General features: G+C 39.6%; 1 protein-coding gene across 2 annotated transcripts in view; it reads right to left on the bottom strand.

Moving 5' to 3' along the window:
• Positions 1–21,970, bottom strand: part of THSD4 (thrombospondin type 1 domain containing 4) — a 222,314-nt gene that overhangs the window by 1,721 nt on the left and 198,623 nt on the right. For both annotated transcript variants that reach the window (XM_062501530.1, XM_062501531.1), the window contains 7 exons: positions 18,326–18,422; positions 17,212–17,454; positions 14,937–15,066; positions 13,065–13,269; positions 12,609–12,782; positions 3,522–3,695; positions 1,271–1,450 (listed from right to left, as the gene is read on the bottom strand). In XM_062501530.1, coding sequence (XP_062357514.1) covers positions 1,271–1,450; positions 3,522–3,695; positions 12,609–12,782; positions 13,065–13,269; positions 14,937–15,066; positions 17,212–17,454; positions 18,326–18,422 — 1,203 coding nt within the window. The remainder of the gene's footprint in view (positions 1–1,270; positions 1,451–3,521; positions 3,696–12,608; positions 12,783–13,064; positions 13,270–14,936; positions 15,067–17,211; positions 17,455–18,325; positions 18,423–21,970) is intronic.

Raw genomic sequence — 21,970 nt, 5'->3', positions numbered from 1 at the left:
GTACTTGCTTGTTATGGTACTTTTAAAGCCAATTGTTACACATTTCTGCCCATACTGAAGCAAATCCCCATTGGCCAAGGATTTTGCCTGAGTGAGGTCTTTGAGATTTGGCTCACTGTCCAGTTTGACCTATTGCACAAAAACTTAATTAAACCTGGGTCATTTATGATTAAAACCTTAAACTAGTAAGAATGTTTTCTTTCTGACTTTTTTGGCATAATTATTTATTTTCCTAACATTACATGAACAACTTATCAGGATCATAAAATCTTATATTGTAAAAAACTAACTGAAGTAGTCTCAACGTTGTATTTTTAAACTGCTTTTTCATCTTTAAGTACAACCCTTACCCACATTTGAAAGGGCAGTCATGTGCAACTGTAATAGAACATGGGTTTTTCCAGAGTTACTCCTGTTACATGCCTGTGCAGAATACTGTAATTGTTCCACATCCAGCCATAACACTTCAGATCTGCAGAGATCTTAAGCACTTAGAATGGAACCAAGACTCACATCACACTTCACACAAATCATTCTAAGTTATATCCACATTGCAGAGCTGCCATTGGCAATCTGACCTACAGCTCAACAAAGGGTCCAAGTTACTACATTCAATACAATGTCATCTCAATCTAAGATGACAATGGACTTTCTGATCTTCATTTAGGACAAAAATGTTGATTTTGTTTTTTTGTAGAAATGCAATAAACTGTGTCAGATACAGGAAATTATAGAAAGATAGATTAAACTGAAGCGTTTTGTGGCACAGTGGTGAATGTAGTTGCTCCACTTCCAGGGGAAACTGAAGATAAATGAAGTTGTACAATACATTTTCTCTCAGTGAAGTCCTAAGTATTACAGTGAAGAGTTTAGAGTAAAATATTATGGTAAAACTGACTCTAAAAAATGAATACATGCCTCATTTTTTATAAATGCTCCTTAATTTTAATTAGAGAACTGAAAGGAACTTCTAAGTGTATCATATTCTCTCACTGTAAGGGCCAAACCAACTTTATAAACAGGAAGATTCTATGAAGAAGACATCAATGATAGAAAGACAACTGTGCAGTATCTCTTTCTGGTCAAGATACTTCCTGAAGTTTCTATGTTCCACTAGGCAAAGAGTATGCTTTCTTTTTATCATCATTCCTGTGCAAAACTGAATCAATTTCATGATGGGTGGTTGTATGCAAATGGTGTTCTCTTTCAATATAAACAGAAAAAGATGTATCAAACAAAGTACAGATACACTAAAACATGGTAGACTTACTGTGCTCCATTCTGTATGAAACCACTTAGATCCACATGGTTTGAGGTAGCAGGATTGCTGGCTGGGAGGTTTTTCCAAATATGAACATTCATAGGAGTTCAAAACATCAAAATTATCTTCAGTTTTCCTAACACAAATTACTTCTCTCTGCTGAGTTCCACTACCACATTCAGTAGAACACTATATCAGAGAATAAATAAAAAGGGGAGAATTCTGTTATTCTTCTCATGTCCTTTGTCTTGTTTTCAAAGTAACATTTCTCCACATCACATGGTACCACAGACTCAAAACAAATTTCTAATTATCTTCATGAAGAAGACATGCAACTCTAAATGTACTCCTGGAAAAATCTCAAAGTGTAGTTTTACTTGTAGCTACAAAAAGAAACTGGCAGTTATCTTTCTAAGCAAAAGAGAAGCATAACTCACTTTCTCCAGAAACAGTATTTTTGCTGAAGCAGGATCATGTGTGCTGCACTGAACTTCAGAAGGTTATAAGGTTAGAGCACAGTTTTGTAGCTTTACAAAGCCTCACATTCGGTGCTGTTTTTAGAAAATGCCTTGATCTGCCAAGGTATTATTTTCATGTTTGCAAGTATCTATGTGATGTAGTGCTGGTTCCTGTTCTGAAAAGCGAATTTGACTCACTTGGATTCCTACTGCCCATTTAAAGGTTAAGTACACACACAATACTGTTTCTGGCACTTGTAAAAAGGTTTTTAGAAGATGATTACAGCAACATATTGGTTTCTATGCTGCATAAAGGACTATGCTTTTCAGAAGGTTTTTTTTCCAGCCTAAACCAATGAAATGTTCCTAACACTGGGGATTTTCTTTATATTTTTGGTAGAATTTACAATCCCTTTACCAGATTCCCACAAAACTCTTTGAGCTAAATAAAAATCCTTAAGATAAATGCACCCAAATAAATTCTAGAGGAAGTACAGTAACTGAACATTCTTTAACACAAAACATCTCTTTTAATGGTTCCTCCTAAAGGCACCATCTGAACACCCCACCTTAACTCTGGCAGAGGAAAGCCAGCCCTCAGTGCTCCCCCTTGCTCTGCCCTACTGACTGCTCTCATTTTCCTCTTAGAAGCCAGGTAGACCAGCCAGGACTTGGCAGGTAGAATTGATGCTGTCAGACACAGCTTTCAGATCAGTAAAGACTTTGTACCCTTATGTGCATCAAGCAATTCAATCCAATGTAAAGAAGGAAGGTGAATTAAAAGAACAGTCAGGATGCTCTGACTGAACACCTCTCCAGCACAGCAAAAATGGGTACAGAGCTCCAATTCACCATCTGGAGCAGTCTGAGCAACAAGGCCTGGACTTCATCTGTTATTAGAACTGCAGGTAAAGATTTCTAAAATCTGAATTTGTTACTATTGCTGTACATATTCTTATACACAATTATTATTACTTATACTTGAAAGCAGTAGCACAGTAGTAGTCCTGTAATCTCCCCCTCAGCTGTACCAGTTTAATTTCCAGCTCCTTCTCTCCTGAAAGGACTGTGGGATTTGCAGTGCAGTGAGTTAACAGCACAGCTCCAGCAAGGGCTGGCACCAGCAGCCCCAAAGGCTCTCCAGGCTGTGCCAGAGCCTACACAAAGGGACATAAATGCCTGGGCATGAGTTAACAGCTCCTGAAATGCCATTGTGCCTGACAGCAGGAATGTTCATTTGTAACAAGAAGGGCTACTAAATGTGGAGGAAGGGAAGGATTTACTCAGTATAGAGGCCACTAACCAAAATTTGTTCTTTTGCCTATTGTAATGACTTTCAGTTCCAAAGCTAACTTATGGATTTAGCCATTGCTTTTTGCTTTCTTTGTCTTTTGGAAATTTCACATACATGCATATGTATAGGTATGTATCTCCCTTCATTTATGCATGATCACAAAGGCTCCGATTTAAGGACTGCATATCCATTGCTTTGGTGTTTACCTAAACATGCTGAGCAGCATTCTGTCACCATTCTTTTCATAAATGCACTGGGTCAGTAGGTGAAAAATAAAAAATGAAGATAGAGAGGAGGAGAAGAAGAACGAAGTTTGTTGTTTTTCCCCATCAAAGTTAAAAAAACCAGCAGAGGCTGAAAAGTATCGAACATAAGGAGCAAATACCAAAAGAGTTTGGAGAGATGAAGAAATACCTTATGGCACACGTCTTTAGTGCATCAAAATACAAGTTTATAAGTAAAACACCAGTAGAAAAATAACAGATGTTAGATTAGGTGCTTGGCTTACCTGTGTCCAGCCCCCAGCAAACCAGTCCACTTTCCCAGCACAGGGCCCATTACTACAGGGAGTTGTTTCCTTGGGTCTGTTGTTGCCACAGCCTTCCAGAGGCAAGCTGCTGACGTGGTTGGTCATGCACACCACGGAGCGCGTGCGGATGCCGTCCCCGCACTCGGCCGAGCACTGCGAGCAAGAGACGCGACACGGCCACCTGTGAGCACCACCCTGCACCGGGCCACGGCAAGTGGAACTTCCTTCATTCGTTCATTCATTCACTCATTCATTCATTCATTCACACAAAGTCCATTATTTTTACTTGCACTTCAGCTGCAGCAAACTGTCTTACAATTTTACAATTCTGAAAAACACGACAAGTAGTACCTGTCTTTAAAGTCAAAAATGAAAGGATTAGCTAAGAAAGAAATCTTTTGGTTTATAGTTTTTTGTAAGTGTTACTACTTTTCCTTTTTTCTTTCTGTCCATAAATTCTTCCAGTTTTCACTGTCTTCGTGTTGTTGCACACAAATTAATAGCTCTGAGAATGGGTAATTTCGATAAAAGGCTTTTCAGACAGCAGTCCTTGTGGATATAGGTAATGCAAATGAGACTGATAGTACTGCAGACTTAATCAGCATATGCAGCTTGATAATGAGGATCCCATGGCAAGAGCAAACAGAGCTCTGACTGCAAGAAGATTGAATCAAGTCTGGCTTACTGAAAATAAGACTTTACTAAGTCAAAATGTAAAGTTTTCTATGTGATGGTTAACTAAACGATTGCAGTAAAATATTACATGCCTTCCTGTAAATGGTATATAAAGACCGGTAATGCTCAGTAAAAACTGAATTCTGATCACCATTCAATGTCCCTGTCTCTCTCACTCATCATCAATAGTCCTATTTCAGCCTTTGTTTTGCTCTCCGAGTTTCTCCTCCAAACATTCAAGCTGTCAGCCAGGTGGATCTCACACTGGCTGAAAGGACAAGGTTAGGAAGACTCTGAGGGCTGTGACACTGGGAGTAAAGTGACTGCACAGCACAACCTGGAATTTTTCCATATTAACAAACTGACATTCTGACAGCACAGTAAAGTAGAAAAATATAAATTATTTTGACAGGTCATTTCAAGATATTCAGGTAAATCCTCAGTAAACAACTGCAAGTACCACAAGTTATTGCCCAACTTGTTTCAACTGCAAGTTTTAAATTAGTTTTAGAAGAGGTGGCCATAGAAGCTTATACCCATTAAATGTTGCTTTTTAATGAGATGACTTCCCAGTAACTAATGTTCACCATTCTCAAAGTTACACTGCTCAATTCTAAAAGCTATTACTAAATAGTGATATGAAGATTCTTATATCACCTATTCAGAGACAGTATGCTTTTCATTCACAAATCACAGGATAAATTCCATTTATGCCCTTAGAGCTTGTTCTTTCATCTACTGAAGCAGGAAAGCCTCTGGTATTTCACTGTCCTAAGCAGCATCAAACTACTGACATTTAAAAACCAGAAACATTCCAAGGAAATAAAGTCTCATGTTTGACTGTTTCTTTGTTGCTGAATTATTTTTTCATCTTCCTTTTTTATTTCCTGTTAAAATGCATTTGGCATTCCGTGTCTATAATATAAAAAAAAAAACCTATGTGCAGCTTACTGAAAGATGTATATAATGGAATTTAAACAAAACAATTATATTACACATGCAAAGAAACCCACAAAAATATGTAATATATGAGAGAAAAAGATGCATTTGATTGCTATTTCAGATTTTATTTTTAACATACAATGTAATCAGGAGAAACTGTATATTACTTCAACAATGTTCACCACATTCCTTGCGAATGAATAAAACTCTGCATTAGAACATCTTAAAAATTTTATTAACTAAGTCAAAAAAACTGGTAATGAAACACAAAGTTGACCATTAACTTGATTTAGCTGCCTTTGGTAACAGTGTCAGGATTCACTTCCAACAGACCAACTGCAAAGCAGCAGATGCCATGACAACACCCCTATGAACAACAAGACCAACCAATACAGGCACTCATCTTCTCCAGAGACAGTGGCTGAAAAAGCCATTGGCTGCAAACTGCTCTTCACTCTCTTGCACAGATGAACACTGGTTACTTGTGTGAAACATGTACTCATGTTACACTTATTTCACAGATGCAGAATAGAAAACCGCTTTTCCTATCAGCAAGCTGATTTCACACAGTATGTTCAAATAGAATAGCAAACATTTACTGAAATGGAATACCTAGAAAACTAAAGAAGTGATTCAACTCTTTAGAAACAATTTTTCTAACAAAGCACAGTTTTTGAAAAACTAGAAGTTCAGGTTTCTTCCTCCATCTGCCAATCAAGTAATTAAGCATCTCTTAAATGATGCCTAGAAGTAATATACTGAACCTTTTCTGTTGGTTGTGCACAACAAAATTTTCCATCTTCAAGCAGGTATGTAAAACAGATTTACCTCCTCAGCAAACCAATTTCATGGCCAAAGGAGGCTGAAAAGGCAAAGTGGCAAAATATTGAAAATACAAGAATAATGCAAATTGTGCTAGTAGTGAACATTTTCCTGTTCATCTAAACTACAACTACACCCATTTCAGACAGGCCACTCCCAGGTGAGCTGAGCCCCACGCTGTGGCTCCCACTCCAACCTACTGTGCAGACATCAATTCTGCTCCCATTCCAAGGGTGTTCAATTACATTAAGCAGAGAGAACTTATGCATATACTCTGCAAATACTTTTCTTATTGCTAACTAATTTTCATTTGACAATCTAGTTTGCTTTTCTGCTTTGCAAACCAGAGCTGGGAAAAAATTTAGTCTATAAAGTCATCCAGAAAATCCCCCTCGTCTTATGTTTTAAATGATTGTGTTATGAACTAGGCTTGCAAATCAAATAACAGAGGAAATACCAAATGAATGGGAAGGCATAGGGCTGTTCCACTCCCTGCTGCAAGATTTTACTACAGATTAACTACCCTCTGAGGATTTACAAAGCAAACTTAAACCTGAATGTTTTGCATTATGTATTTGTTTTTTCATGTTTTCATCTCCTTTTCAGCAAAAATCTTCTCTGTGAAAATCATGGGTTTCTGAAATCCAAGGCAGGGAGTAGGGAGTTGGCTAATGAATCCTCTCCCCTTGGTTTTCACAACTGACATACCCATTACTTTCAATTTGGTGCCATTGATTTGTTGCATTAATACACAGTAACTGCCATAACCTAACATTGTGAAACATGAGGAACTTTCACAAGCTGCAACTTTATTCTGGTCCTATTATTAAAGATATTTTGTTTCATAGTCTTGTTTTAATTGGCTCAAATTCCTCAGAAACCTCTGTCTGTGTTTTAAAGAGTCTGCCATTTTTCCTCTTCCTGAGGTCCTTTCCTCATGAGTTCAATTTCAGAAGCTTTCCATACCCATTAAAAACTAAAACTAAAACCCCTCATTCAGGGCTCTGATAGTTGCTGGAAAACAACTGAGCAGCAGTCCAGGAAAATAAGGCAAGTTCCTGCAAATTTGGAAAACTGTAAGTGGAAGCCTGAATTTTTGTCACAGCTACAAGACAAGAGTAGAGCAAAAATAATCCCTTTTAGCAGTGTCAGCTTCCCTTCACTAATATGGCAGCCCTACTCATTACCCTCAAATGGGGCAGCAGACCCCAGGAAAGTGGCAGCAGGAATTCTCTGGGTCTCCAGAGAGCTTTCACATGGGTCTCAGCATCACTGCTAACCTTAATTAAATGTTTAAATAACAACCAACTGAGTTTGAGTAAAACTACCCCCATTTGTGCAGGATTTGTGTCTATCACACTTTTAGCCTTCATCACCTTAATTACTTCCCACAAGATAGCAAAGACCTTTATCAGTCATTCTCCTGATGTTACTGCAAAAGAAAAAAAAAAACAAAACTATGTCTCAAATACATTTATAAAACTCCTTAGCATTATTTGACCTACTCTGAGAAAATCCCTTTCGGAAGGGATTTTAGACAGATTATGTAACCTTTGTTTTTCCAATCACACACTCAGAACTGTATTTCAGAAGATCTTCTGCCACAGCTCCAAGACTAGGGCAGATTTTCATAGGACATAAACTCACTGAGAGTTGCCTTCACTTCTTAAAAAACGAAAAAATTAAAAGAGAGTGTAGGAAGAAATATCTTTTTGCATTGTCAAAACATTTTCTGACACCTAGATTTAAATTGTTTCCCTATAGGGCACACCTGTGCATACAGCAGGTGCTGGACCAGTCCAGCAGTTCCATGGCATCCTTCCAAGGTCACAACACCAATGGCCACAAGTCATTACCAGCAGGGAAGAGACTTTTTCACTGCTCTGGCTCACACGTGGCCCCTCATGGCCCCAGCACTGCTCAGGGTGAGTGCAGCAGGACATTGAAGGGGCCCTGCCCAGCCTCACCTGGCCCTGGGCACAACCTGCTCATGGCCCAGCCTCACCTGGCCCCGGGCACAACCTGCTCATGGCCCGGCTCACCTGGCCCCGGGCACAACCTGCTCATGGCCCAGCCTCACCTGGCCCCGGGCACAACCTGCTCATGGCCCAGCTCACCTGGCCCCGGGCACAACCTGCTCATGGCCCAGCTCACCTCGGCCCTCCTCCACCACTCCTTGCCCAGGCTTCCTCAGAGAGGTGCCTTTTCCCAGCCACAGCCTGCACTTCCATGATCCCTCCCCCTCGGACACACTCCTCAGCCCGAGCCTGTCCTGCCTCATTCCCACAGACCTGCCCAGGGACACTGGGCTCATCTGACTGGCTTCTGTCCCTGCATGGACTTCTGAGCTTCATCTTGCACCTGCCTCGTCACTGGGATCTTGCCTGGACCCTGCCTGCCATCCTCCCTGCAACGCTGGGCCACAGGTAAAGCCAGGCAGGTTTCAGGAGCTGAACTGGGGCAAAGACCAGGTCTAGAGATGGAAACACAAATCTCTGTAGACCCTGGCCACCCTTCTATCAAAGTGAGTTACATATTTATACATAAAGAATGCAAACCTTACATTTCCATATGAATCTCACATGAAGTCAATGAAAAAAGGTGTTTTATGTCGTTTTCATTTTATACTAAAACAAACAGTCAGTGATAATAAAAAATAATGAACTCTTGCACAAGTTTAATGGTGATTTTTTTCCCTTCCCAAGATTCAAGAGATTTTAAGTGAAGTATCCAGATTTAAATAAAAAGAAGTGAAAGAAGAGTGTAAGCTACAATATTCATTTGTGATTCCACATTGGACTGGCCAACAAATCCACTTGAACCTTTTAGGCAATATTTAGAATTGAGAGGAATAATGCATTGATTTTTATGAAGTTCTCCCTTTACTACAGCTGTCTTGCAGAAGATTATTACAGAAGCATTGCTGTTACTCCTTCTAATGAAGAGTGAAATCCAAAGCATGTGTTTGGTTTGTTTTGATTATGTTCCCTGATGTGCAGCATTTTTTCTTTCTTCCCGAGATTTTATTTTGGCCGCAGAATCTCATTAACATCTAAGTATTGTTTGTATTTTGGCTTCTTTTCTAAGTAGGCTTTAAACATAAAATGAGAAACAAATGAACAGAGGAGATGGCAATGAGGAATAAACAAAAATGAAGGCAGGAAATGCTCCAGTTAGCTAGAAGGAAACATTGGTGAGTCTTCCATTGCTGTAAATCAGGAAAAAGCAGTTTCCTGCTCCTGACCCACAGGAGAAATAAACTTTCCAGCAATTAGAGCTGTCAAAGAATCAGTCATGTGAAATGTTCACAAGAATCTCATCTGCTCCCATCAATCCCATTTTGCTGCTAAGTTCAGTAAGGTTCACCACATTTACTCCACTGATTAATGGATGCTGTTTGGTGGAACTCTGCTGTTTTAATGCAGCATGACATCTTTGGAGAATTATGAGACAGGAAGCAATCTTTCTACAAATGCACATAAAAATATCACAAAAGTTTGTCCAGACTCTCTATAGGCAAAAGAGGTTAAAGATCATATGGAAGTCAAAGCCATGAAACTTAAGTTAATTGTCTTATTTATGTTCAAGACAGAACAATAAATGCAAAGACAGGCACCAAGTAAGACCAACCAGTATCACCTTGCTACTACAAACTTTTAACCTATAATCTTTTCCACTGAAATGGGTAAAAATTTCTACTTCTCTCAAGACTGAACCTGGTGGATACCAATAGATGGTGTTTAGTCCTACTTCCCATAAAAGGAACAAAAGTATATACTAGTCAGCAAATAAGTATTTGTCTCCCAAGAATGAACTGCTTTCCCTCCATCCTTTCCAGAGTGCACATGATGGCCACACACCTCATAAGCTTTGCAGGTAAAAGTGTTTGTGTAACATACACTCAATGGACTCTGATACCTGTTTATCAAAATACCACAAATTAAGAACTTCATTGTCTTAGGAACATGAGGGGGGTTTAAATGACATATATAAAAATTCAGTGTGTGCAGAAACCAACACCAAGGAGGTCAAGGCCATGAGGTGAAACAGGTGGCCCATAAAATACATAAATACACTGTGGGAAAACAAGATTGGAGAACATGGCAAGAAGGCAGCCAAGTGTTATTTACAGGGTAGAGCAACATACTGCCCACCCTGGGAAAGAAACACAACTCCCACACACAAATTTGTATATGCTATACAGATTTTTTAAGTGCACATATGTAATACTGCTGAAGTCACTTTTAGGGAAAAGTAATGCTATAATCATGTAACTCAGAACCACAGAAACTACTAATGATAATATAGGTAACTAACATGATTTCTGCATCAATTAAAACTTTGCATGGTCTCAGTAAAATAAGAAAACACAAAATATTTTCACCATTCCTAAATTAGATCATGTTCTTTTCTTAAAACAGTGTTAAAGAATAACCATGTCAAATGCTGCACAAATATGTACTACAGTAATCAAATGCTGAAATAAAACATCTGCTGCCAGCAAAGACAACTGTAATTTTTATGTTGCTGTGTTTTTTTCTTGATGTTTTGCTAGATAACCAAGGGTATATTATAATGGCCCATGCATCCCATCAGTCCAGACAGGGAAGTCTGATCTATCCCTTGCTGAAAGAGGAAGTACATCCCTAACCAATCTCTGACAGGCTTCTGGAAATCTCTGCTTGCTGCATGTGCAACTGTACACGTGAAGTGTTTGCAAAGTGGGTTCAGAAAAGGCCTTCTCTTCCAGCTGTAACTAAGTTTGAACTCGACCAATTCAAAGTTCCACAAGTTATGATAAGTTCTTTCACCTCCTATTTCTAGGCACGGCTGAAATGTCAAAATACAATGGGAAAGACTGTTCTGTGGTATTTCCAGCTGGGACTTGAAGTAGGCATGTAATAAATCTCACAAAGAAGGTCTGTTCTTGTGAGATTTCCACCACAGTTTTGCAGACTCAAGAGGTTTGAACAAGCTTTTTGAAAGCATTTGAACTTTTGGCTGCTTATCTGAACCATTTGCGGCTGCCCATCGCTGATCTATGCTTATTGCTGAAGTGTGGCTTGGCTTAAAGTACTTTTCAAGGAATTGTTTGGGGAAATGACACATGCAAAGCCCATACACCTGGGAATGACCATTTCTATCCCATGACAGAATTCTTTTGTCTTTCAACAGAAACACACTCCTCTACAAAGAAAGAGGAATTTCTGCTCTTAAATGCAGCCCTTTCAAGGCACAAGAAGACAGCTAATGGCCAACAGCCTGACTTTGCAAACCTGTTCACTGCTGCTGTATTTCACTGCCTGCCATGGAATCACTGCCCCAGAGCGTCCCAACATCCGAGTTATGAGGTGTGTGTGAATCTTAGGTAGATCCTGCATGTTCCACCTCAAATCTACCATTTTCCTGAAATAAGCTGTTCCTTACATCCTCTTTGTGAATCAAACTCCAAACCCACTCCTGGCAGAAGTGATGATGAAGAATGCCAACTACAGTAGCAAGCATTTGGAAGAAATTAATCTGTACACTTATATAAACTGAGAAGGTAACAAAATCCATTCTTTACTCTCCAGCCCTAAAAAGTTTGTGGTAAGGAAAGAACTCCAACATTTTCCACATTACCTGCTTCACTTCTCCGTCTCATTTAACACATATAAATAAGCATAATAACATTCTACAGTTATAACCTTCTGCTCAAAAGCTGCTTTTAATTCTGAATAATGAAGAGAACGGTGCTAGAGTTTTCACTGCAATGTCTTTGCTTTATGTGGTGGAACTGCACTGGGTGATAGCAGCTGGGCCAAATGATGTCTTTGAGGGTAGAATAGATTTAACAGCACTGTACAAAGAACTGAACTATAAGAAAAGAAAAAAAAGGCAGGAAAAAAAAAACCCCACTGCCATTTCCCTACAGCAAAATCTTTGCCCTTTGCACTAATATCTCTGCTTTATTTATTGGACCAAAATACCAGGCTTTTCTTAGCCCATGTTTTTAAGTCTCTTAATGAAAGCATATAAATATCACCACTGAACAACTCTGAACACAATCACAAAACAAGTTAAATCACCACTGGTTCTACTGCTTTCATGCAGAGAATCTGACTCACTGGAATAAAATTAACCCCAACATCTACTTTCACAAAATACAGGAGCCTGAATCAAGCCTGCCTGAGTTTATGAAGTTGTTCCCCTCTTTTCACACCTATGAGATAAGTGGTTTATGGATTGAACTTAAACCCGGACAACAGGCCTCAAATCTCTATCCCTTAAAAAACAGTGGGGAAACTTTTAGGAGTCTGAGTCTTGAGACTCAGCACTAAGCAAGGAAGAATAATAAAGCTCAGCATACCCAATATTTTGCAAAGTTCAGACTCAGAGCCAATTCTAAGTCTGGACACTTGGCCATATACCCACAGGCTTGCCCTTTCTATGCATGCTTGTATCTTAACACAAACTCAAGAAGCCCTTGGGATCATTATTGTTTTGTTTGCTTTTGCCTCTTTAAAACATCTAGTATAAACATGGAAAATGATTACTCCTTTTATGGTTGTACAGATGTATACTTTTAAAATTCTGATGCTCTTGTTTTAGAAGGTTTGGCAGGATAAACATACTGAGAAGCCTTACCCTGTCACTCCATTCTGTAAGGAACCAGCTCTTGGCACAGGGGCCCATGTCGCAGTTCTCGATGTCATTTGGCCGCAGCTTCATGTTACATTCCTCATCATCAACAACGTCCCCAAGGTTGCTGACACACTTCACATCTCGAGTCCTCTGCCCCACTCCACAAGGCACTGAACACTGTGACAAAAGGGAGGCTGCATCAGGACTCCGTGCAAGGACTGCAGTAGTTTACCAGGGAGCTGGGCCATACAGTTCATTCATTCCTGCTAAGACATCTTTCTAGTTAGGAAACAGATGGTCATAGTCAAGCAGGGATTTATTGAACTAAGACTTGCTTATTTCCAAGGCTTTCAATATCCCCCTTGTTTTAACCAAATTAATTGATTTGATTAGTGATACCTGGGAGAAAATTTGTATTCTTTCGGAGGTATTCTGCCCCAAATGAGGGATCCTACTTACCGAGGTCCACTCTGTCCTGATCTGCCACTCACTGCAGATCTTGAGCTGGCAGGTGCTGGTTGTGTCAGGCTTCTCCAGGTGCTGGCAGCGGTACTGCTGCACTGTCAGCGTGCGGTTGGCGTAGATCTGCCGGCACAGGATCTGCCGGTGCTGCATTCCCAGCCCACAGGTTTTGCTGCACTCAGACCACTCCCCTATATCCCAGCTGAAGTGGAAAAAAAAAAGGATATCTTTGTTCCACAAAGAATTCTCTAGCACTGATCCTAACAGAACTGGAATGACATGATTCTGATGCTGGTCCAGAATCCTACAAAATCACACTTCAGTGTCTGTGTGCAACAATCCCTTACGAGGCACCATCGCACACTTGTTTACACAGCCTTCCTGCAGAGACTGGTAATAATGAGCATGGGTACAGACTGCACAGTTCATGGTCTCAAGGCATATTACAAATATTATTTAAGCCTGTAATAGCTGCTCGTTTTTTTTAAAGAATCTGTCTATAATATATATTGCTGCTCTAATGACATTTCCAATGACAAAAGGTTTAAGATGAGTTACACAAAAGTTTTCTGCAGCAAAGGCTCTAAAAAAGACCAATAACACAAAAATCACTAAATGCATCCAGGCATTCATTCACCAGTGAAACTAAAATAGTAAATGGTAAGCAATGAACAAATGTAATTACCTTTAGAGACTGAAAAAACCTCTTGATATATCCTTCTCTTTCAAAAATTTAATTGCATTTATTTAGTCACCTTTGTATAAATGTCATTTGCAATTTTTTCTTTACAAGCACAAAGACAGACACACATCTAAAGGGAGTATTTCAGAACTCTTGTGGACAGCAAGGAAAAGCTCTCCATTTAAATATTTGTATTTCTTTGGTTTTGCTCTTGATATTATCCTGAATGGAAATAAGTTATTAGAATGAAAAAGGTGAGGTAAATGCTTTTGGTGAGAGCAGCCACCTCCAGGCACATGACTTCAGAAGTTCCTGAGGATCTAATATGCAGTAGGAAATTGCTCATCAGAGACATCTGTCAGGGCACTTACATCATTAGAAACTTCCCTGGGATAAGGAGTGACCACTTGCTGCTCAGAAGAGGAGTGTAACCACAAAAGAGATGGAAAATTGACCTAAAAAAAAGTTGTTCTAATGGCAACTGGGTTTAACCCTTTTCTCTTCTTGGTATACACCCTGGATGAACTGTCCTTTTAGGTGGTTTTTAAATGTTTATTTATATTTTTAATTTTTGAGTGTTTCAAACAAGTTGCTCAGCCAATTGCAATTCAGAGTCTCCAAATAACAAGTGTGATTCAGAAACAAACCACACCTGAGCTGGCTGTATCAGTGTGCTGGAAACAAGGAACACCACCTCAGAACCAAGTCTTGGAGCCAAAGAACTGCTCAGTTCAGGGAAGAGAGGTGAATGTACAAGGGGGCTGTCGTGAACACTATCTCATCTTTAAATAATGGAAGTGTGGCCACTATAGCACACTGATCTCATGTGGAGTAGCAGAACCTGCAGACCCTGTTCTTTACACAGGCATATGCAGAAGCCTCTCAGTTGAAAAAAGTGTACCCACGGAGACCACACAGATTGTGTCTGTCTGAACAATCACACATTTTGAGAAACTGCTACACCTACTAATTTCCAGGTTCCCTTTTGTCTACTCCACATGCTATTGCCCCCTGTGAAGGGGAAGAAACCCACAACAACTATGGAAAAAAAAATCCACTACAATTCATGAGACAAGTGAACTGTATTTAGAAGCTCAAACTACTCTCCTACTTAGAATAGCCTCTTTGATGTGCAAGATCTCAATGATACTGGCTTATTTCACTTGGCTTAAATGATAGCATCTTACAAAGCAGGGCATGGGAAGAGGTTGCAGGCCTCCTCTTCTGGAATGGGTTTGGTGCTGCTGTCACAGTAACCCTCGGGTACCTCCTCGTGAGTGATTCTGTTGACGCAGTGAAAAATTGGGTACTGTGATCCTGAAATTAAACAGACAATTAAGTAAAGAATTGCAAAAGACTCTGCTCAATAACAGCAGCATCCAACACTTTTAAGAAAGGAAGAGTGTAACCTGACAAGAAGAAATAGAGACAAAGGTTTTATGCAAAATTTCCAAATGTAAGAGCTGACAGGATGCAGTAGCAGTTTCCACACTGCACAAATTCCAGCAGATCTATTTGCTCAGTCATTTTAAATGGAAATCTAGGAAAAGAGTTCTAGTGGCAGTTCTCCTGGGAAGCATTTTCACTTTGTAAAAAAAAGGTAAGTATTTTTTCTAAGCCAAAGTTTTACAAACGTGCTTTGAAATCTCACAGGTTTTCATCAAAACTGTTAATTTTGCCTCTCTTTTCCTTAGGTAGCACAAAAATAACTTCTTTTTTTCTTCTTGCAAATTGGAATTTCCTAAGATTATTTAACTTTGGTGAATCATAAAAAACATAATTAAAAACCATCATCTATATTTCTGCATGAAGAAATAAAGTAGAAGAAAATGGAAAATATAGAGGAAAGAATAAAGCAGAAAGTGTCCTATACTGACTGATGCAAAATGAAAACACAGCCTTAAGTAGTACAGATTTTTTTCCTGATTCTTCTACTCCCTTTGTCAGCCTATATAAACTAGTTTGGCTTGAAAAGCCTTAGGGCCATCAGAGAGTCACAGGTGTCTCACCAAGATCACAAGAAATGCTCACAAGGGTCTCAACAGTCTCAGGATCCAGCTCTCCAGATCCAGTTTCTCTTGAATTTAGCTTAATTAGAACATGCACACATTTTTCATATAATGGGAAAATAGACACTTCTGGCTGTTCTGTTGCTAAATATCATGGAGTAAATAGGAGGCTGAAATTATTATTTTTTTTTAATTCCCATTTTTTAAGTCCTACAGTTCCACTACCTCATTTTGACTCAGATTTCATTAATAACACTGCCAAGAGTGACCAGATCTCTGCAGAAAGGACAAGAATTATGTGCCAATGTTGATAAAGGCCATGGCATACACAACCAAGATTTCTATGATGGACAGGAAGAACACATTTACCCTGATGTGTTCCTGCAACTGCACGATAAATTACCTGATTTGGATACTAAAATTCACCTTGAATATGGGAATTCAGTCACTCATTAGTTGACACAGACTGATTGCTGCTAGCCAATAATCAGACACAATTATGGATTCTGCCTATATGACTTGTAGTAAAAGCACTGTGTGCTTAAATGCCAACTAAAATATTTTTCTCCACAAAAGGGCTGACTTTAAGAAGTCTGATTTTTACTGGTTGTATTTTAGGTCTAGTACTTTTGCAGTAATTTCTCCAAGGAGAAACATTTTCTTTTTTCTTTTTTTTTTGGCCTCGGACCAAATTCACAAAGTGTTCTCTCAAACTAATTAAGAAGCAAATGTTCTACATGTATAGGAACTGGTGACAGTCAGCTGAGCTCCCACACTGGTACATGTTTATTTTAAATCTCTGAAGTTTTATGGGTATGGTGGTGGGTGGCTATGCACAGTACAAAAGATTTCACTGTTGCCATCACAAAAACTTATTCTTCCAAGTAATTGCTTGTATTCTGCATTATTGAATCTGCAGAATTTAATCTTTGCAGAATATGCAAGAAGTATGCACCACTTCCCAAAAATCTCACCAGGCCCTTTCCACCCCTTTTCCTTGCCACTTCTTCCCTGTTAAAACCTCAGATTTCTGAAGTCACATCAGTGCTGCTCCAGCAACATCCAGTGAAACAAAGATATGTCTCATGAAATGCCTGTGAAACCTTCCTGTGAAGATCAGAAAACTGTTGACAAAGACACAAAAAGCACGGTGGGCATATTTGACAAAGCTGAAAAGGCAAAAGGGAATGGTAAAGAATGCCAAAGAATGTTGAGGAAAGCAGCTGTGTATCAAGGGTATGGGAGAGAGCAGCTTGCCATAAATGCTGAAATATTTCCTTTCAGAGGCAAATGTCATATCTCGCCTTACAATTTCCATGCTTTCTATTTCTGATTTTGCTGTTTCTACTGATTTAAAAATAAGCACAGGTAACAGTAGTGACATGACTTTTGGTCATAAGAGAACAGAAAACAGCAGGTCTAACAATGTTTTGTGCATACACAAAGCACTTACCTTTCCCACATGTAGTAGTGCACTCAGTTTTTCCAACCTGTTTCCAGTTGTATTCCCTGTTTTGTCTTGTTGGTTGCATAGCAGGCACCTGGTTTTCTGGCTGATGAGAAGGAAATCTTCCTGGCTGAATAACTGGAAAAGTTCCAGCTGACTGTCCAGTGAGAATGTCTGTCTCTCTATGCAAATCCTCATCCTCATGACTTGTACTTTCTGGCATTCCTAACTGACCATTAAATGGCTCCCCTGATGATGGACAATAACAGAGAAGTAAAACAATGAGCCTCACGTGAAAATATTAAGTCTGTGTTATAATTCTCTAAGAATTAGAACTGAAGAATTGGAAGCAACTTTTATCTGCTGTGTAGAAACAGCCTAATAGTGACCTGCAAAGACTGTGCCGTTTTAAACTAAGATAATCAAGTCTTATCCAGCGAGTACATTAAAAACTAAAAATGGAAGAATCTCCAAAGACAACATAGAGTTAATGCACCCAGTGTCAAAATTTCCAAAACGTTTTTGTTTTGCTCTGTGCTCTGCATTCTGAATCTCCCCATGTCACAGCACAGCTGCTCCTCATTATGAACATACCGAACACTCAGAAATTTGTCAAAGCAAGTCACAAATGTTAAAAGGAGGACCAAAATCACTTGCAAAGTTTCTCCTGTCCTTCAGAACTTCCTAGGAGTACACACATCACATACCCACAGCTCAGGCAGGAGCTGCCCAGATTCTTGCTTGGGAAGAGAACACTGTTCTGTTTGATCCTCTCCAGTTCCAAGAGGAAAGGGGAACTGTGGAGGGTTGTTTTAAATAATCTCAAAAAGAAAAAGACTCTGAAAAGAAAGATCATGTTCTATTTAATTTCTGAGACATGGTTACAACATTCCTACTCAAAGTAGCAATCTTCCCAGCTAAAGCATAACAAACCCTGCCAGTTTTAATTCTCTGAAGTTTTACCAAATCTATGCTGAGCTCTCATTCAACATGTAGGGTGAAATTCTGGGCCTCTCCCACATCAATGGCAGCATTTACACTGAATTCACTGGTATGAATTTCTCCATTAGATTATTAAGTAACAACATGTGTTTGATAAAAGGAAATGGTGGCATTTTACCTGGCCTCCTGTGAGCAAGCAACTGAGGACTAATGACATTGTCTCCTGGAATGATATATTCATAATGTATACCCGGGTTAGGCTGCTGATGTATCATCTAAAAAGAAAACCAGCCATACATTGAGTTCTTCCACTTGTTATGCTACTAATACTTAAATATCAAGTTGAATTGATCAACTACATAATGTTATTAATCATTAAATAACATTATGGTCGGGATAGAAGCAATGGTTAATGACTGCCTCCAAAATATGCAAAAATAGGAAAATACAAGTTACTGTTTGCGAAGAAGTAAATACAAGTTCCTATGTTTGCAAACTGAGCTAGCTTATGATGGCAGAGAAACTGTTTGTCTAAATGTTCTTTGAAAAAACCTAAGACTGCCATGCTTGGGGCCAAGGTGTGCCTGTGGGCTGTGCCAGCCACAGCCTCTCCCGTCAGCAACGGGAGCAGCAGAGGCTCACACCAGGCCTCAGCAGCAGAAGAGATGGTCCTAAGGTCATCAAAACAGTCTCAGATAGCAGGAAGTCGACAGACGCCTGAGGAAACAAAAGCAAAGAAGAAACAAAGCAGAAAAAACAAAATACCACAACCCCCAGGCCTAGACATGCAGCGTAGTGCATTTTAAAGGTTCCCCAGAGGCTGGAGGACAGCACCTGCAGCCAGCACACACACATTCCTCTGCGCCCATCGCAAAGCCAGCTGCTCTTCCAGCACCCTGCAGCTCCCTCAGCACCCCATGGAGCCCCAGCAACCACCAGCTCAAACTGGGGCTGTCCTGCTGCCCTCCCCATGAGCACTGCTCAGCAAAGATCAGGGAGCAGATCCCAAAGGGCCATGGACTTGCTGCAGCAGCTGAAGATCACCCACAGCTCTCCTGCATCCTTCCACACTCATTTTCAACTGAACGAAGATACAACATAAGTGCAGCCAGACTCCTGCTGCCTTAGAGCAAACCACAACTCTATCAACGTGTTCTTCATGAATCACAGGCAGGAACCAGAAGGTTTTCTCCTTTAAATGTGAAAATGAAGCTCAGGGTTTTCAGAATGCTGCTGCACAAGCCCATGTGGGCTGACAGGAGTATGACTCTGACAGCCACTGTTACTCTGGGTGTGCTTGTTTAAGCAGTTGGGACCAGCAGGACCTGAGAAAGATATGACTTCAGGACAGCTTTTTTAAACTGTTAGCACACTCCATTCCCAACTGACTTCTACTGCATTGCTGCTCTGAGCCTGAGCATACCCAACACTACAAATGCAGCTGCTAGTTTCACCACTTTAGCTGTGATTACTTCAGTGCTGCTACTATTGACACTTATGTTTTAGCCTGAAGTCTCTGTGGGGATTAGTCTGATAGAAGCCTCAGACTATACTCCAAGTACATTTTAAAACCAAACTAAATTAAACAAACAAAAAACCCAAAATAACAAACCCACAAGCAAACACCAGAGCTTGCTCTGGCTCTTTGGTTCTCACAATCCATGGACCTAAAAGTAAAATATCCTGCTGTCCTAATAGCCCAGTGACCCAGCAGAGGACAACTAACATTTCAAGGCTTCAGTAAATTCACATCTATTAATACCAACTAGGGATTCAGACTTTTGTTTTGACTCATGTCAAAATCATTCTTTCCTTGTCAAATATAATAGCTGTTCCTCTAAAGCTGTCCCTCAGAGAGCATTCACTTTTCTAAGCCATCTAATAATGCACTGCCTGCAGTATATTTTTTAAGGTTGAGTCCTTCCAGTGTCACTTTCTTATCCAAAAAATACACCCTCTTTGGGGTCCTGAAAGAACCAAGAACTGTAAACTGACTTCAGCAGTAGAGTACACTTCCCCTTCCAGAACCGGGCCCTGTCCTTCAGATGGTTCCAGGAACAACTTCCCAGTGGTTCCCATGTGACGGTTTCTCCATCACATTTCTCAAAACAACTGACAGGCATATCTTAGAGACAGCTTAACTGATGAAGTCCCTAATTAATATATTGTTCCAGCTTTCCTGCAGGAAAATACCTGAAATGATAGCATAGTTTTGCTTTGAGTTAGTGGACCTAAATCTTTGTAGCAATACTTACACTTGGATAGTGTTTCTGTCTTTTTCTTGTTACTTATAACCTCCTGTAAATCAGAAAGCTTTTTACTCTATATTTCAGAGTGGAAGAAAGACAGCATGATCTCAGGAAAACAGAACAAAAAGCCCTTTGGAGTTCCCATCTGCAAATCTCTTCGTTTTTCTACACTGAGCATAAAGATCATGAGTATGGGTGAATGGAGAGTTACATGACTCAGGCACTGTAAGATGAAGTCTTAAAAAAGACATCTGTATCTGCTTGGCTACACATTTCAAACCCAGGAGAGAGGCCGTGTCATACTGAGCATTGATCTTCTTGCATCTAGCACTATTCACCTTTATCTTCCCACACTATCTTAAAAAAGAGACTAAATTATCATCTTATACTGAATTGCAGTATTCCTCCTATCAACCAGAAACATCTCAGGTGAGAGTCAAATCAGAAGTGGCAATACACAACAGCAGCCACAGAACAAAGCTGGTAAACCTGCACCCATCATGGCAGCTGTTTTAGAGTAAGCCTAAACCAAAGCCTAAGCCTAAACCAAAACATTACAATATCAAACATCAAAACATCAAACGACACCAAAACCTAAGGCTTTTTTATGGTATTACTTTGGAAACACCTGTTTAATCCACTTCCTAACCATTTTCTCTCCAGGTCATTATGTACTATGCCATTATTGACTGGCTGAAAATAAAAACTCAAGGCCAAGCCTCAACTCACAAACCCTGTAACTGCACAGTAACGCAAACATCTGAAAAATACAGAGTCTGCATTGCACAGTTTAGGAGCCCAACTGTTTATTTTTCCAGCCTTTTCCCAGTCATACATTACAATCAATTGGGAAAGAAGTTTGGATCAGTTGGACTAGATGATCTAAGAGGTCTTTTTCAACCTTAATGATTCTAGTGTTAGCATAATTATTAGACACCATATAGCAGATGGGAGTAACTTTGCCGACATCTAACTTTTCCCAGCTAGGTAATCAGGTGTCTTAAGCTGCAATGTAGTTACTATTAATTTTTCTATGAAATTATCCAGCACACTCACGTTTCCACCCCATATTGCACTCAAGGACAAAAAAGCCACAGCTGGATAGAAGAATCATATATTCAGTTAATCGAATTTTTTCAAGAAAAGAATTTTACTGTGTGGGAGTGTATAATCTCACAATACACCATTTATCTTGGAAGAAGTTGTAATCAATTCCAGTTATAATTTTTATTTCAGTATGATGAACTAAAAACCCTTCCCATCTGAAGTAAAAAGCTTTCTCAGTATGATTTCTCCCGCTCAGACACAATTTGTCTTCTCTCTTTCTTTCTCAAAGAGCCATTATCTATGGCTCCTATCTATCTCCTATCACATATTCATATTAAAACTGCCCTGCTTCAAATCCTACATATGGACTTGTTTCTTTTAAAGGAAACTGAGATGGTGAGAGGCCTTGTCTGGCTTAAGTATTTGCTTCTTCACTTTAAAATTAAATGATGCCAAATTTATTTCAATAGGAAAGTATCCAGAAAAAATCCAGTTCACAAAAGTCTTGAACATTTGTATGCCTTATT

The sequence above is a fragment of the Cinclus cinclus genome, chromosome 13 (assembly GCF_963662255.1).
Source record: "Cinclus cinclus chromosome 13, bCinCin1.1, whole genome shotgun sequence".
NCBI lineage: Eukaryota > Metazoa > Chordata > Aves > Passeriformes > Cinclidae > Cinclus > Cinclus cinclus.
The sequence above is the reverse complement of the archived record's forward strand: the minus strand, read 5'-3'. Positions and strand labels throughout refer to the sequence as shown.